This window comes from Anolis carolinensis, chromosome 2, assembly GCF_035594765.1.
Source record: "Anolis carolinensis isolate JA03-04 chromosome 2, rAnoCar3.1.pri, whole genome shotgun sequence".
Classification (NCBI taxonomy): domain Eukaryota; kingdom Metazoa; phylum Chordata; class Lepidosauria; order Squamata; family Dactyloidae; genus Anolis; species Anolis carolinensis.
The window spans coordinates 90983171-90998733 of NC_085842.1; the positions used below are offsets into that span (position 1 = coordinate 90983171).

General features: G+C 38.7%; 1 protein-coding gene across 6 annotated transcripts in view; it reads left to right on the forward strand.

The window, feature by feature from the left end:
- ebf1 (EBF transcription factor 1) overlaps positions 1-15563 on the forward strand; it is a 448211-nt gene that overhangs the window by 308329 nt on the left and 124319 nt on the right. For 4 of the 6 annotated variants that reach the window (XM_008114800.3, XM_008114803.3, XM_008114801.3 and 1 more), the window contains one exon: positions 8190-8331. In XM_008114800.3, coding sequence (XP_008113007.1) covers positions 8190-8331 — 142 coding nt within the window. The remainder of the gene's footprint in view (positions 1-8189; positions 8332-15563) is intronic. The other 2 variants (XM_003223462.4, XM_008114802.3) reach the window with 1 other exon arrangement.

Genomic DNA, 15563 nt, shown 5'->3' on the forward strand with positions numbered 1-15563 from the left:
AAAAGAACATTTTCAACAGAATTATTTAATAATATGAAGAGAAATGCATTTGATAGAATATAAACAGTATTTAAAACAGGAGTAGATATCAGGAGTAGAAATGACAGGATTTGCAGGAAACCCGGTTTTAACAGAAACCTTTTTAGTTAGACATCTACTAACCTCAAATGTTTTGTGGAAGATTTAAACTGATCAATGAGAGTCTGATGCTTAATATGTTTTTATTTTTCTGTTTGTCTGTCCCAAATTGAAAGCTGTTTTCTTCCCAACATTTGGATAGGGTTAAGATTTGGCAGGCTACCCGTTCTCATGTTTATATGAGTTTGTCAGCACCTCATTAATAATTTTTAAACTGGAATATATATTTTTTGCTTATCTGTTAGCCTTGCTTTTTAAAAAAGTTGCTTTTCTTTCTACCTCTCTTAGTTTTTTTAAAATAACAAAACAAAACCAACAAATTAATTCTGCATGTAGTTTAGTTTCAACATTTCCTATCAATTCAGCAATTAAAAAGTGATGCTTTATTTAAAAACAAATATTACTATTATTTGTAAACTCATTTAGTTCTGAAAAGGCATGCTAAACAGAATAGGATCACAATAATAAATTGTTTTGGTCTAAATTATTCTTAACTGATTGTTACATACATAAGTATGTGAATGCTGAAGGATGTTTATGGTCTAAGATGGTGTTGCCATAGGAAATAGATATTTCAGTAGACACCTTGCATGTTGAACATTTGTCTTTATATTAATGTAGTTTATAGTAAGATTTTTGATTACTTAATGTGTGCATGTAAAAAAAGCAGCTATAGCATGTTTTGCTTGTTCTACAGGTGCAGTATGAATAATCACTTCTTAAGCAGACCACCAAATAACTACTTTTATTTTTTTCACATTTCCTGACCCTGGAAATAGTTTGTCTCGGGTTCCTTTTATAGTTTTTCCCTTTTAACAACCCCAGATGAGGCATTGTGGTATGTCATCTTCATAGTAAATCAAATTCTATTTAAGGGAACGAGGTAGCTGCATTTTGTTATGCAACCATTTTTTAAAAGATGGATGGGTTGTTGCACTGAACACCCGATCTTGCAGATGTTGTGTCCAAGGAAGGTTAAGTAACCCATCTCAATCACGTTATTTGTCTGATAACTGAAATAACCCCCTGCTGATGAGAAACATTATTTCATGTACTTTATAGAACCAAAGCCCACCAAAGTTATAACATTTGTAGGGGTCACTGCATCTTAGTTCTCTCATTATCAGGCAGTTGAGCCTTTTTCCTATTTGTAACTCAGAAATATTGTAGTATGCATTCTTTTTATTCTTTCTTTTAAACATGGTATTCATGGTATTTTCAGGTTGGCATGTCTCTGTAAGTAGTAGGTCTCAAAACTGGCTTTAACATTCTGAGGGAAAAAAAGGCAACATTAAAGGACAGCTGCAAGCCTGGTAAATTCCCAGTTTATTTTGACCATGTCTTTATCAAGGAAAATATGCCCACCCAGAAATACATACACACACACTTCTTTATTTATTAAGCAGTAAGATAACTGCAGCTTGTAGCTTTAAGCAGTTTTCATAAAGAAGTAAATATGTGAATTTTCCTTGATAAAGACATGCTCAAATTGTGTTGGGAACTTACCAATACTTGAAGGTGTCCTTTTCTGTTTTCTTTTCTCAGTGGATGTTGTCCCCATATCAGAAATCCAGCAGCTGCTTGTGGCCTCCAACCAGGGAATAGGTGAACCACTGCCACTAGCCCATGAGTATCCTTAAGATCCCAGTGTTCTGAGCTGATGTAGCACAGAGGTAAGAATTGTGCAGCTCTCCAGATGTTGTTGAAATAGCATTCCTAATAGTTGGCAGTGCTGGCGTTTAGATCTCCCCTTGTTTCCACTGAGGTCAAGGGTTTGAGCAGCTTCCTTCTTTCCTGCTTTATCCTCATGTCAACAGTAGAAGAGGAGTAGCTGAGTGTGACTAAGGTCACTATACGAGTAAATGTTACACTGGTGCATGCTGTCTAGAGATGTTTATGGAAAACCATAACATTTATAAAAAGTATTTTCAATCTATTGGACTAATCTAAAAATCTTGATAAGTTTAATGCTTATATTTCACTTTTCCCCCTTGTTTTTGCATGTGTGTTTACAGCATTAATTTCAAAAATGTTGGCAGTGAACTTTACTTGGTGATACTGTATTTTACCTGTTAAGACAAGATTGATCCTGACCTCTGTTATCTTACTACACATGGACAAGATTTGTGTCCTTTCACTTGCTATTTAGAATTAGTTTCAATTAGACAGTGACAATTTTTTTCTTACTGTATGTAGAATATGGCTTATGATTCTTCACTTTTCAAGGTTTACCATTGCCTTATTTGTTAATTAGATTTATACCTCACCTTCCTCTAGGATGGGATCCAAAAGAGCTTCCAAAAATTTAAAGCAAGGTTAAATTAAAATCTCTTTCATCAAAATTTTTAAAAGTAAACAAATTACAATTCAAAACCACAAGTAATAAAAACAGATTTAAAACATCATTACAAACAGCAGGGGAAAATTAAAACAAAATACAGTACATTTTATTTATTTATTTATTTTATTTACAATATTTCTATCCCACCCTTCTCACCCGAAGGGACTCAGGGCGGCGTACAATTGGCAACAATTCGATGCCGATACATCATTAAAAACAACAACATATAAAAATATATTACAACCAATTAAATACAGTATAAAATATAAAACATAAAACATATGCTTAAAATCCGTTCATCCAATATCCTCCAACTTTATCCATATAACAGTCTGGGTCATCTTTATCATTTATTCGTTAAAAGCCTGGGCACATAGCCATGTTTTTAAGGCTTTTCTAAAACTCAAAAGGGTCATACATACTACTGCTTTTTACCCAAATAGAAAGGTTTTTACCTGCTGGTGCAAAGGTAGCAGAAAAGGGGCCAACTGGACTACCCTTGGAGCAGTGTTTCTCAACCTGGGGATCAGGACCCATGGGGAGGGGGTCACGAGGGGGTGACAGAGGGGTTGCCAAAGACCATCAGAAAACACATATTTCTGATGGTCTTCGTTTGGTCCAGATCCATCATTGTTTGAGTCTCTGGATGTAGGTGAACAACAACTCCAGAAACCAACCCCCCCCCCCAGCCCCACCAGTATTCATATTTGAGCATATTGGGTATTTGTGCCAAATTTGGTCCAGTCAATGAAAATACATCCTGCATATCAGATATTTACATTAAGATTCATAACAGTAGCAAAAATGCAATTATGAAGTAGCAACAAAAAAATATATGGTTGGGGGTCACCACAACATGAGAAACTGTATTAAGGGGTCACAGCATTTGGAAGGTTGAGAACCACTGCTCTGGAGGGTTGTTCCACAACCTGAGAGCAGCCAAAAATAAGGTTTTCATTCGTGTCCTTACCAGATGTACCTGTGTAGGTGATGGGACCAAGAGAAAGGGCTCACCTACTGATTTTAAAGCTCATTCTGGCTTACCGTACCCAAATAGCCAAACATGTATCTTCTTTGTGGCATAATCTCTATTGGATTCATGGAGAAAATTGTGGAAATCCTGTTTTTACAATTCTATTTGGCAATGAGAGTGGTTTCTTACACAGTAACTCTCATTTAGAACTATGCTGTTGGATGAATACTAGTTAGTACTCAGTAGTTGAAGTTGTGCTGAATAAAAATTAGAAGAGTCTTCCCTGAAATCTTTCCTGATGTAAGCAGTGCTTTTATTGTTGGTATTGTTTATAAATATGGATTCAGTGTATGGGAGTAGTCCTCACCACCTCATGCAAAGGTTCCCGCTGGTGGACGGGTAGAACCCATCACTCCATGCCCCACATCACACAAATTACCCTAATCCCTATCCCATTGCTGCCCGGCTCCCCCCCCCCCCCCCCCAATTGTCCTGAAGACAACATAGGAAGCCTCCCATGTTATGGTGGCAGCGACAAACACCACTTGCTTTCCTCTTTCCCAATGAAGCCTGGCTGGAAGTATCATGCATGTAATGGATTCTGCCCTGAAAGGGTAGAGCAAGTGTCTTATGATGGGGAAAGTAGCCCATTTGATGAGGTAGTAAGTGTAGGTATAGTCTGTAAATTACGTCCATGGATTGTTTTTATGAATTGAGATTACCAGAAAAATCAAAATTGGCGTCAGTAGTAAATATTACATAATCTGGGAATAGTAATACCTTTCTGATAGAAGGTTACTATTAAATGTAGTTTTCCCTGGCCTGTTGGAAGCAAAACAAGCTTTCATATAGAAAACCTGCTTCCTTCACTCCCTAACATTACTCAAATAATTTTGACCTGATTTTAACCTAATATATTTTCCCCTATTAAAACATGCCATGAAATGAGCCAATGGCATTCTGACAGACCATTTCTAGGCAGAAATCATTTTATGAGCATAGCCTTCAAGGCCTTATTAAGTCTGATGCAGGTGGGGAAAGACTGCCTGGCTGGAATTGCTTGACTAAGCAGAGTTGTAGGTCAAGATCTGACAAAATGTGTTTTAAAGAATTTTATTAGTGTTAATAAAGTGCTATTTGGAGAGTTTGTTTCATTTTGCTTCCTCTTACCCAGCCAAAGCAATGGAAGGGAATTCTTGTAAGCAAACCTTCCTGCTCAGGCAACTTTGAGAGGGTAGCAGCTCCCTTGGAGAGTTGAAGCAATGTTTGCCAATCCTTGTAAAGCATTTCACCTCTTGAGAGGCTAAAGCCTCTCAATACCAAGAACAATTAAAGCAAGAGCCTTTTGGAGCAACTGGGGAATTCAGCAAAATAAATCAGAAATCCTCTTCCTTGGCTCTGGAGGGTTGCCTCATTATAAGAGCAGATCTATTAGCCCCCTTGCCATTGTCTTTCATTTCTCAAGTGAGGTGATTCTAATTAAATTAATCTGCATGTCAATCTATCGGTGATCAATCAAAGAGGCCGAGGTCCCCCTTTGCGGCACTGGGCTTGCGGCTGACAGAGGCTGATAATAGAGGAAGAAATAAACTGTCGAGCAAAGTTAATTAGTCAACATAATAGGTGGATTAAACAGGAGCCGGCTGATTGCTGTTTCACATGTTGAAGCATGAGGTGGGAGATGAAACTGCAATTAACAGACAATTATTATATTTGGTTGTAAGAGGGCGCATGAATAAACATATCTCAGTGGGTTTCAATTTTTAATCCTCCTTCCTTGTTTAATATAAGGAGAAGTGTAGGTCATTTCTTCTTATTGTTTCCACCAAAGTTCTGGAAGCCAAGTACAGGGCTATGGCATACTGGCTTGCAGTCAGGTTTGGATATTTAATGAGTGGTGGAAGAGATGGGAACGTTGTCATCTGACCTATGTAGACAAAGTGTGATTCAATGAACAATCTGTGAAATCACCCCAATAAATAGCGATAAAAGAGTTCTTCCCCTGGCCAATTTCACTGAATGCATTTTTCTGATTCATCAACTTGTTTATCTTAAAGAAAATGTCATTATACTCATCCCTGATTAGACATGTAAATGGTTACACAGTTCTACCACCATTCCCAAATGTGACAAGGAAATAAAGTATCTTTGAGATTTTATAAGGTGTTCTCATTTATTTTACACTACCATCCCCTCAGATTGTATTAACTCATTTAGATGTGAACGAAAGTGCTTCAGAATGTGGTAAGGATGTATCAGGTTAACCCTAAAAGTTTTGCATGAGTAATGGAAAGAAAGGAGGTTGCTAAGTGGATGGGTTTTTTGTCAGCATTAGGCAACTGTTTGCACCCATTTTGTAACCACATCTCCCTCCTCTTATCACCATGCTATAGTTCTAATTGCTAAACTACCTTGCTGGCTATCATCGCACATAAACCTCATGTAGTTATTTATCAGAGTGAGCACCATATTTAACTTGTAGAATTTTCAAATTGGGAAAACAAAATCTAAATGCCTTTTGACGGCCAGGGTCATCTATTTACAAATCTCCACTGATAAATCTCTGCATTCCCAGCTGTGAGCCAGCACCCTGTTAGTGACGTACATATGTAACTTAATTCTCTTGTGCCCCTTTTTGGATAGGGCACATGGGGCTATTCGCTTGCTCTTGTATTCCATCCCAAAACTCCCCCCAGGCCATGAAGTTGCAGATGCTCTGACTCATGGGGGAAGGAAAAGGAGGGTGCAATTCATGAGCATGCCTTGGTTACTCTCACTCCCCTTGAGCTCTGTTCTGCTGCTGCCTCCCCGTCCTCCCCAAACCCACTTGACCAGGCCTGCACAATCTGTGGCCTTCCAGGTGTTTGGGACTCCAGCTCCCAGAAGCCCTAGCCAGCTTGTTCAATGGTCAGAAATTCTGGGAGCAGAAGTCCAAAAGGGCAAAAGGGCAGGTTGTGCAGACCTTGACAATTCCCAGTGAAAAGGAATGATCAGCTAGAACCACTTTGCATTACAGGATCTGGATTAGAGTCGACCCATGGAGTTAATGAGATTTACTAATGTGTTAACTCATTATTCAATGGGGTACTAGCCACAGTGTTTGACAAATATCACTAACAGAATGCTGGCACTTCCTTTCTTTCCATAACTTATACTATGTTTTTAAAGAAACAATGGCAACTGACGTAGAAGTAGCAAATAAAAAAGATTGCAAAACTATGATATTAGTTAATAATAAACATGATATATACATCTAGTTTGGTCCTTAGTGCAAAAGTTGTTCCATTGGGTTTCTTTCCTTGCATAAAATAGCTGTCAGAAGCTCTAAAAGTAAAATAGATCAGACAGAATAAGCCTTGACAGCCACCCAGTCATAAGGTTTGCTGCACAGTGGCCGCAGAACCTGGTGGAATCCATGACACCATTGTTGGTACTCTGAATACTCATATCATTTTGCTCAGTAAACAATTCTGTATATCACTTGCGGTGTCAAAATAAGCTCAATATGCAGTGCAGTATTATCAAGAAAGAAGCTTCCTGAGGAAATAACTTCAGCTCCTTGTCTCATCCTTAAGGGCACTATACTATAGTGCCTATAGTGAGCTTGAATTCCTAGTATTTTCAGACTTTTGGGCTAGTTGTGAGGGGATTCCTTACTTTAATGTGAGCAAGAAACAAAACAAAAAAAAACAATTTAATTCAGTCTTTATGTTTATAGCCTACAGTGTCAGTACAGCCCTCTTGTCAAAACTAAACAAATAGGATAGAATTGGGCTTCATGGATAACAAATTTTACTGTCATTTCTATAAATCCAGGAATCCTTTGGAGGAGTAGCCATATTGTTTAAATATCTTCCTTTATTCATTTAGCCAAGAGTCTATATTCTATTCATTATGAGCTTCAGTTACATTATTGTGCCCTGATACAAACTGGAAACATATTTGAAATTTGCTGGGGAATGTGTCAGCTAGGCAGCTGTGTATTTGCAAACCATATTTTTGCATTCTGTTGACTTTATATCTTGAAGTGCTCTATACATTATGGAAAAATATTGTCTTGATTTTCAGTTGCCTTAAATGAATTGATTACATGTTTGCAAAGAGTGTAAATTCCAACCTGATTATTTGCTAAAGAGAATGTTTACTTGGATGTCAACAACACTATTCATTTAATCTGTAGCGCCTTTTACACCCCCCCCCCTCCCACACACACACACACACACATGTGGGAGAATTTTGAAGAAGTGCAAACACCTCTGGCAGTAATACTATAACAGCATGATGAATATAGTTGTTCTCATTCCAACTTTACAGACCACACATTTGTTTTTCTTTTCTTTTTTAATCGAGTCTCGTTTGCAATGACAACAGCTTTATCTACTCTGGCATCCACAGTGAAGGATGATGTGGGATAAAATTCAGCAAGCCCTTTAAAAAAGAAGTTAACAACACTGCTCTTGTTAAAATGATGTTTAGCAGTGTATGTTCTGTAGTACAGCTACAAACTGTGCAATTTGACTTAAAATGACATCAAAAGCCTATGATGCCAAAGACCCACTTGTCAATAGCACCTCTTGTTAGAGTCGCACAGTCTAAGCACTAGTTATTATGCGAAATAGCTGTGCAATTTTCTGCAGCTTCCAGCTGTTATTTAAGATTCTGAGTTTATTACACTCTGTGCTGATTTCATTTTAAATTGTATTAAAGTGTTTCCTTCTATTGCTGTTTCACTCACAGGTTGTGGTATCTACAACAGTCAACGTGGATGGCCATGTCTTGGCAGTGTCGGATAACATGTTTGTGCATAACAATTCCAAACATGGGCGGAGAGCTCGAAGGCTTGATCCTTCGGAAGGTACGCCCTCTTATCTGGAACATGGTAGGCATTTTTTGTTGGTTGCCATTGTTTCTTTAACTTTAACTTTAATTTTGGTTTATTGATGTTTCCTTCCCTGCTAATCCTACCCCAGGTTGCCCTTGTGAAATCATGATAGGCAAGGGATAGATTTTTCTCTTCCTTTTCAAAGAAGTGCTTTGTTTGCTGCAAAATTTTCAGCCCATCTGAAATCTAAATCGGTTTGTGCAATCATGATAAGCTTAAGTGCTTATTGCTGGAAAAGTGTTCTCTATACACAAGAGCTGTCCAGTACGACATGGTGCACTTTCCCAATAATTCACAGCATATAGGAGACTTCATCAGTCTATGTATTTGTAAATGCCAGTCTCATTTATTGTAGCAAGGAATAGGGGACAGTCACAATATCATTATATGGCAATTATGATTGTGTGAATCCACCATGGTATTACCAGAAATGTCAAAAGACTGTAGTAAAGTAATTAGATTTTAAGAAATACTGCCCAACATCCAACATGTGTGTTGGCTTAGCTTAGTAGTAGAATAATAGAATCACAGAATAATAGCTTTGGAAGAGATCACATGGACCATCTAGTCCAACCAACCCTATGCCATACAATAAAAGCACAATCAAAGCACCCCCGACAAATGGCCATCCAGTCTCTGTTTAAAATCCTCCAAAGAAGAAGCTTTCACCACACATCCAAACAATAGTACTGTTGTTTAGATGTAGAACAAGGTTAACATATGGGATAGTTTTTTTTCCTGCTCCCATGAAACTCCTGGATAGTGTATTAAGCTCTTTTCAGATATCTGTAAGAACACACGAGACCCATTTGAAGGTTATGTTTCCAGTAGTTGACTCAGAAAGAGCTGAGGTCAGATTTTAATACACTGACCATTATGAAACTGAGAACTTTTTAGTGCAAATTTTATACTTGATTTTATACATGTGCCCCTTTGTATTCTGTGGCGTTACTATTGGTAAGTAAGTTCCAGTCTACAGCCTGTCAGACCTCTTGATAAGCTCTAGGAAGTTGTGGAAATGCTGTTCTACTATTGGAGAAGATGCCCTCTGGTGAGATAGTATTTATATCTCTGGAGAAGTGCCCAGTACACTCTGGGAGAAAGGTCTATCAACATGGTGAAGACAACCCTATATATACTCCTGATTAAATGGCTGTGTAGAAGCGCCCTTAGTCTCAAAGAAATGTTTCTGGGCCTTGGTACAGTGGGGCTGTAATTGCCATTGCTTTCCATTGAGGCTGAGGAAATGTAACATGCCAAAAGTCATCCAGTGGGTCTCTTTGGCTGAGTATGGATTTGAACCCTTATTTCACAGAGCTGTAATCCAATGCTCAGACTGCTACACCATTCTGGCTTTCATACTGGAAATATTGATATCTTTTTAATGACTTCATATCTTCCAGAAAAGCAAAATAGTATGCACATTAAATGTCTAGGACTGAAAATTGAATTTTTTTGGGGGGAAAGCATAGGATATTGTAGAATTTTTTCCAAATATATCCCCTCATAGTGGAATAGTAAGCAGAATGGAATCATTGTTGTTTATTTTTGTTGTATTTCTCTACTACCACTTATTTTTAGCAATATTTTATCCTTGAATCAGAATGATATGGGATGTCACTTTCTCGACAGTCCTTCTGTCTTTAGGTTTGGTTCAAGCTATTTCATATGCTAGGAAGCATGTAGAGTTTGGGGGTTATCCAGCTTTTCTCTATTTATTGTCCACTTGTCAGACAGTAAAAAGAAAAGTTCCTCTCAGTGATTTATCTCAGTGTGATGAAGAGCATGCTTTTGCATCTAGAGGGCCTACCTAGATACATATGCATTAATAAATGCATTGCTCAAGTAAGTGTTTCTGTATTTCAGAAATAATAGTTTGAAGAGTCTAATTTAAGTTACATTGGTAGAAATGGGATTGGAATTATTAATAAGGTTCTACCATAATAATAAGTGGTGGGATCCAATAAATCATTATTATTCTTATTTTTTTTGTTTGTTTCAAAATTATATTTATGCATTCATGTAAATATAGAGAAACCAGTGTATCAGATTTTAGTATGGGACTCTTTGAGATACAACTTTAAAAAGAAAAAATCTCACAACAACAACAACAACAACAACAGTTACACTCCTCTCCCCATGGTTCAAGATGGGGTACAACATGTTTAAAACTATTAAACTGTATATACAATCAAATAAAATTGGTTCAACATATAGTAAAGTAAAAGTGTGAATTGTCAGATGAAATATTCATCTGGGCTTGAAGGAAAATTGTAATAATCTCAGCCACTTGTCTCAAAACAGAATGTCCATGGTGTGGATGTAAGATATCTGAAGACTGCGACTTACAACTTTTCTGTCTTGCTACAAACATTTTGTGAATATTATAGTCAAGCAGATGAGAGTTTCTTTTCTTTTCTTTCTTTTTTTTTAAAGGGGACAACTGCTAATTTCAAAATCAAATAGTAAACATCCAGGGATTCCTGGAGTGATTTTATGCCTGGGGCAATATGTATCCTCTTGTATTTTTAAACATATATGTATACTAAACATATCAACCTGATTATTGTGAGATTTTATATATGTAATACATAATTTTATCTTTAAAAACATGTGTTGCATATCTGTAAAGTGATTGTAAGGGTTGTTGCAAGCCTGATGCAGTTAACTCCGTCCAGTAATATTTTGACAATCATGCACCAAAGTAGTTATTACCTGCAGTGATTCCTTGCCGTGATGGAATATGTCCTTTGATTGTATCCCTGTTGGCTGTATAGCTTCCAGAAATATTTAGGCAGATATATTCATTTTACAACTGTGGGCACACAGAAACCAGGAATTTAGTATTTTCCCCCATAGCCAAATCTCAAAAAAATTATTTATGATGGCTACCTTCAGTAAGTCTTATGATTTAAAGAAAATACTGGGAATTTATCGAGTCAGGCCTCAGAACTGCACTTCCACAAATGTATCCAAAGAATATTATCTGGATTAATTTGAGCCAGGATTCAACAAGGTTTAGAACCTGTTCTGAGGAAGATTAGGTAGTAGTAATAATAGTCTATGCTTGCAGAGTGACTTTTCATCATGATATGACGTAGGGACTTCCAACACCTGGCTGAGGCAATGAATGATGTAAAACATTCCTGCTGAACTCAGTGGTCTCCATATGTGCTTCAATATCATTCCCATCATCTACCCAGGATGGCCAATGATTTGCACTAATGGGAGCTAGATTTCAAATATCTGGGGGTACCAATTTGCAGGAGGATGTTGTACAAACCCTATGGTTGATTTTTGAAAGAGATGACATTTCTGTAAATCCATTGTCTCATCTCTTTGCCTCAATTATATAATAATAATAATAATAATAATAATAATAATAATAATAATAATAATAATAATAATAACAATGTCTGCAACCTGAAATAAGGAAGGAAATAAAGTGCTAATCCGAGGTTATATTGTCTTAGCAGGATGAGACCTAGGTAACTCTTTTCCTTTAGAAATTAAATATTGGTTGCTCTTCTTCCTAATAGAAGTATATAGTTGCATATGGGCATATCAGGAAAGAACTGGGACAACATTGCAGCCATCTTGTACCTGCTGAAAAACAGACTTTGAGTTAACTGGAATCACACAGGGGGAAATCACCTATAGCAATTGACCAGGAGCATCTCTCCAATCCTGCCCATTTTGTAATGACTTGGAGATAGTAATATTGGCTTTAACTGTGATCAGTCTCAAGAAGGCCTCTTACTCAAACTGTAAGGTGGCATATGAAAAGCAAGTAAACAATCTATTGCAGCCAACCAGTACCAATATTCCAAAGTGCAAATCTGCTATAAATAAGCTGGGACTCCAGTGAGAGGCAGGGAAAAGACCAGTTGACGAAATAAGCAGTGGATATTAGTTTTGTGAAAATAGGGAAGCTGGCAACAGAAGGCACATCAAGAACCTCTTCACACAGGACTAAAATGGCCTGTTTCGCTGCTTTTGGCCAGGTTTGGCCAGTGCTTGCTGTGCACCATCAGACTGCGCTCAGCAGACTCCACCCAGATTCCTCCCAAAGTGGAGGGGAAGTGCCAGAAGGCACTTCCTCCAATACCACAGGAAGGAAAGTGTGTGTTTGGTTATCTCCAATGGATTTACCACATGTTCCTCCCCTTTTCTCCATATGATGAGAAAAGGGCACCGGGGCAACATGCCTTACTGCCCCTTCTCCTCTCTGATGGGGACAGAATGCCAACACATCCAACACACCCTGTCTCATGTCCACCATATTATGGGGGAAGGAGGGAGGGCACATAGGGTGCCACGAGCCACCCTGCACGTTCCCTTTTGCCAGCAACTGACAGTGAAAGCATGGCTCGAAAGGGTAGTGTGAAGAGGTCCCTAGACTGAGTGAAGTGTTTACATAATGCATGCTGCCAATGTGAGCTGTAGTGTACTTTAAAATTTTAAAACTGAGATAAGCTAAGTTGGGAATACTCCAAAATAGAACCTGCAATGCACATCAGTATACTCCAGTGTAAATCATATTGCACAATGAAACTGATTTCACAGTGTGGACACCCAAAGTGCTCCACTGATGTCCAGATGTGCATTACAAAGGTGGAGGGTATTGAAACAAACCCTCCCCAATTTCCATAGCTGTCAGTCCGCAGATACTACAGATATTGGTCCCAGTTGGAAGCCAGCCTTTGCAATTTGTTAAATCACCATCCAAGCCTTGAACTGGTTCCAAGATTACCAAAACCGCTTCCTTCTGTGCTGGTTTCAAAGTAACCTAAGTAGACAGTGTCAACGTGTCCAGAGAGTATTAGGTTAGTATGGTGGGAAGTGGATGGGAGGGGGAGGTGACATCCTACATTTCCCTACCATTTATTTATTATTTATTTATTTACAGTATTTATATTCCGCCCTTCTCACCCCTCAGGGCGGATCACAATGCAAACATACATGGCAAACATTCAATGCCATTAGACAATACGACATATATACACAGACACAGAGGCAACTTGGCATTACAGCTTCTGGCTTCAAGAGGGTATGCTCAATTCTGGCCACAGGGGGAGCTGCCGCTTCACCATCCACTTGTGACACCAAGTCCTTGATGGAGTACTTCCTCATTCTTCTGCACACTGCTGGAAGATTTTACGGTGTCATAAATTAGTTACCTAAATTTCCTACTTGATAGATGCAACTATCTTTCGGGCTACATAGGTCAACAGCGAGCTAGACTATTAAATGGCTGGAAGTTCACTCTCACCTGGGCTGGATTCAAACTCATGACCTCTCGGTCAGTAATGATATTGCAGCTGGCTACTAACCAACAGTACCATAGTCCGGTCCATATTGGCCATTAGGCTTGATCGATCCACGAAAAATTTGATTCTAAACTCGTTTCAAAACTAGAGGGGGGCAGCTTTTCGTTTCTGATGGTATTTCCGAATTTGGCCCCCCAAAAAATTCGAAATTAACGAAAATTCGTTATTTTCTAAATTAATTCATTAATGGCGGACGCGCATGCGCAATTCCCAAAAACAGCACAGAGGGAGAGGACTTTACAGGACTCTCCCACCCTCATTTTTTGAGTGATCTTCTTCCAACTTGGTACAGTAGTAGAACACATTTAACACTGATAGCTCACCAAAATTTGGAACGTTTCCCTTATCCTCTGATTTTTGGCGAATTTTCATAGCTTTTATAATAAACCATTTTTTAATAATTGCAGAAATCTGTTCCTGGTTTGAAAGTCTTATTTCCTGTTAAATTGGGTTGTCTTTACTGTGAAAGTCATTGTTCTACTTCAGAAACTTTGTTTTTGTGGCTGAAACTTTGTTAAATTGGTGTGTGTGTGATATATACTGTGTATATATATATAATATATATATATAGTCCCTGCATAATGTGTGTGTGTGTGTGTGTGTGTGTGTGTGTGTATAGGTAAAGGTAAAGGTATCCCTTGACGTTAAGTTCAGTCATGTCTGACTCTGGGGGTTGGTGCTCATCTCCATTTCTAAGCCCAAGAGCCAGTGTTGTCCATAGACACCTCCAAGGTCATGTGGCCGGCATGACTACATGGAGTGCCATTACCTTCCCGCCACAGCGGTACCTATTGATCTACTCACATTGGCATGTTTTCAAGCTGCTAGGTTGGCAGAAGCTGGAGCTAACAGCGGGCACTCACTCTGCTCCCGGGATTTGAACCTGGGACCTTTCGGTCTGCAAGTTCAGCAGCTCAGTGCTTTAACACACTTCGCCATCGGGGCTCATGTATATATAATATACATACACATACACACAATGTGGAGAATATGTGGAAAGGTAGATAGATAAGTTGGGAGCCACAGCGAAGGCACCTTCCTGGGAGCAAGGTCTAATAATAATAATAATAATAATAATAATAATAATAATAATAATAATAATAATAATAAAAATCCCTTACAATATCCAAGATGGGTACCATTATTGGCAGAGAAAGCCAAGCTGTAGGAGTTGAAATCCAATCATTTATCCTCCCTATAGAATCAATTTTATATGCATTTTAGCTACAGAAAAGCTAAAATCAGGACAGTAAAAGAACAACACCCAGAAAATGGGAATTCCAGACAGGAAACAATCAGGGCCAGCTAATACCTCCCAACAAAGGATTCCCCCAGGTAGGAAGCAGCCAGGCTTTGAAGCTGCAAGGCTATTCAATGCTAATCAAGGTGACCAATTGCAACATTCACACTTGCCTCCCACAGACAAGAGTTCTTTCTCCCACCCTGGACCTTCCACAGATATATAAACCCCACTTGCCTAGCTTCGCACAGACGTCAAAACCTCTGAGTATCAGCCAATGGGAGGGGGCGAGGCGGCGGCGGCCATTTTCCCCCTCCGTCTTCCTCCTCCTCCTCGGCCTCCTTCCCCCTCACCCCCTCCCATTGGCTGAGCCCGTGACGCCCCTTTTGCTGAGGGGCAAAAGGAAAGGAGTTTGGGTGATTTGCAAAAGCTTTTTTTTCCTAACGAAAAAAACGACGACATAACGAAAAACGGCCTCTCGCGATTCGAAACCGCGATATCCAGACGTGTGGACAACCAATGCTTCAAAATTGCTTCAAAACAAACGAAAATAACGAATTAATAACGGTTAACGGGGAAAACGAATTATTTGAGCAAGCCTATTGGCCATGATGGTTAGAGCTTTTGAGAGTTATATTCCCAAACCTTTGGAAAGCCAA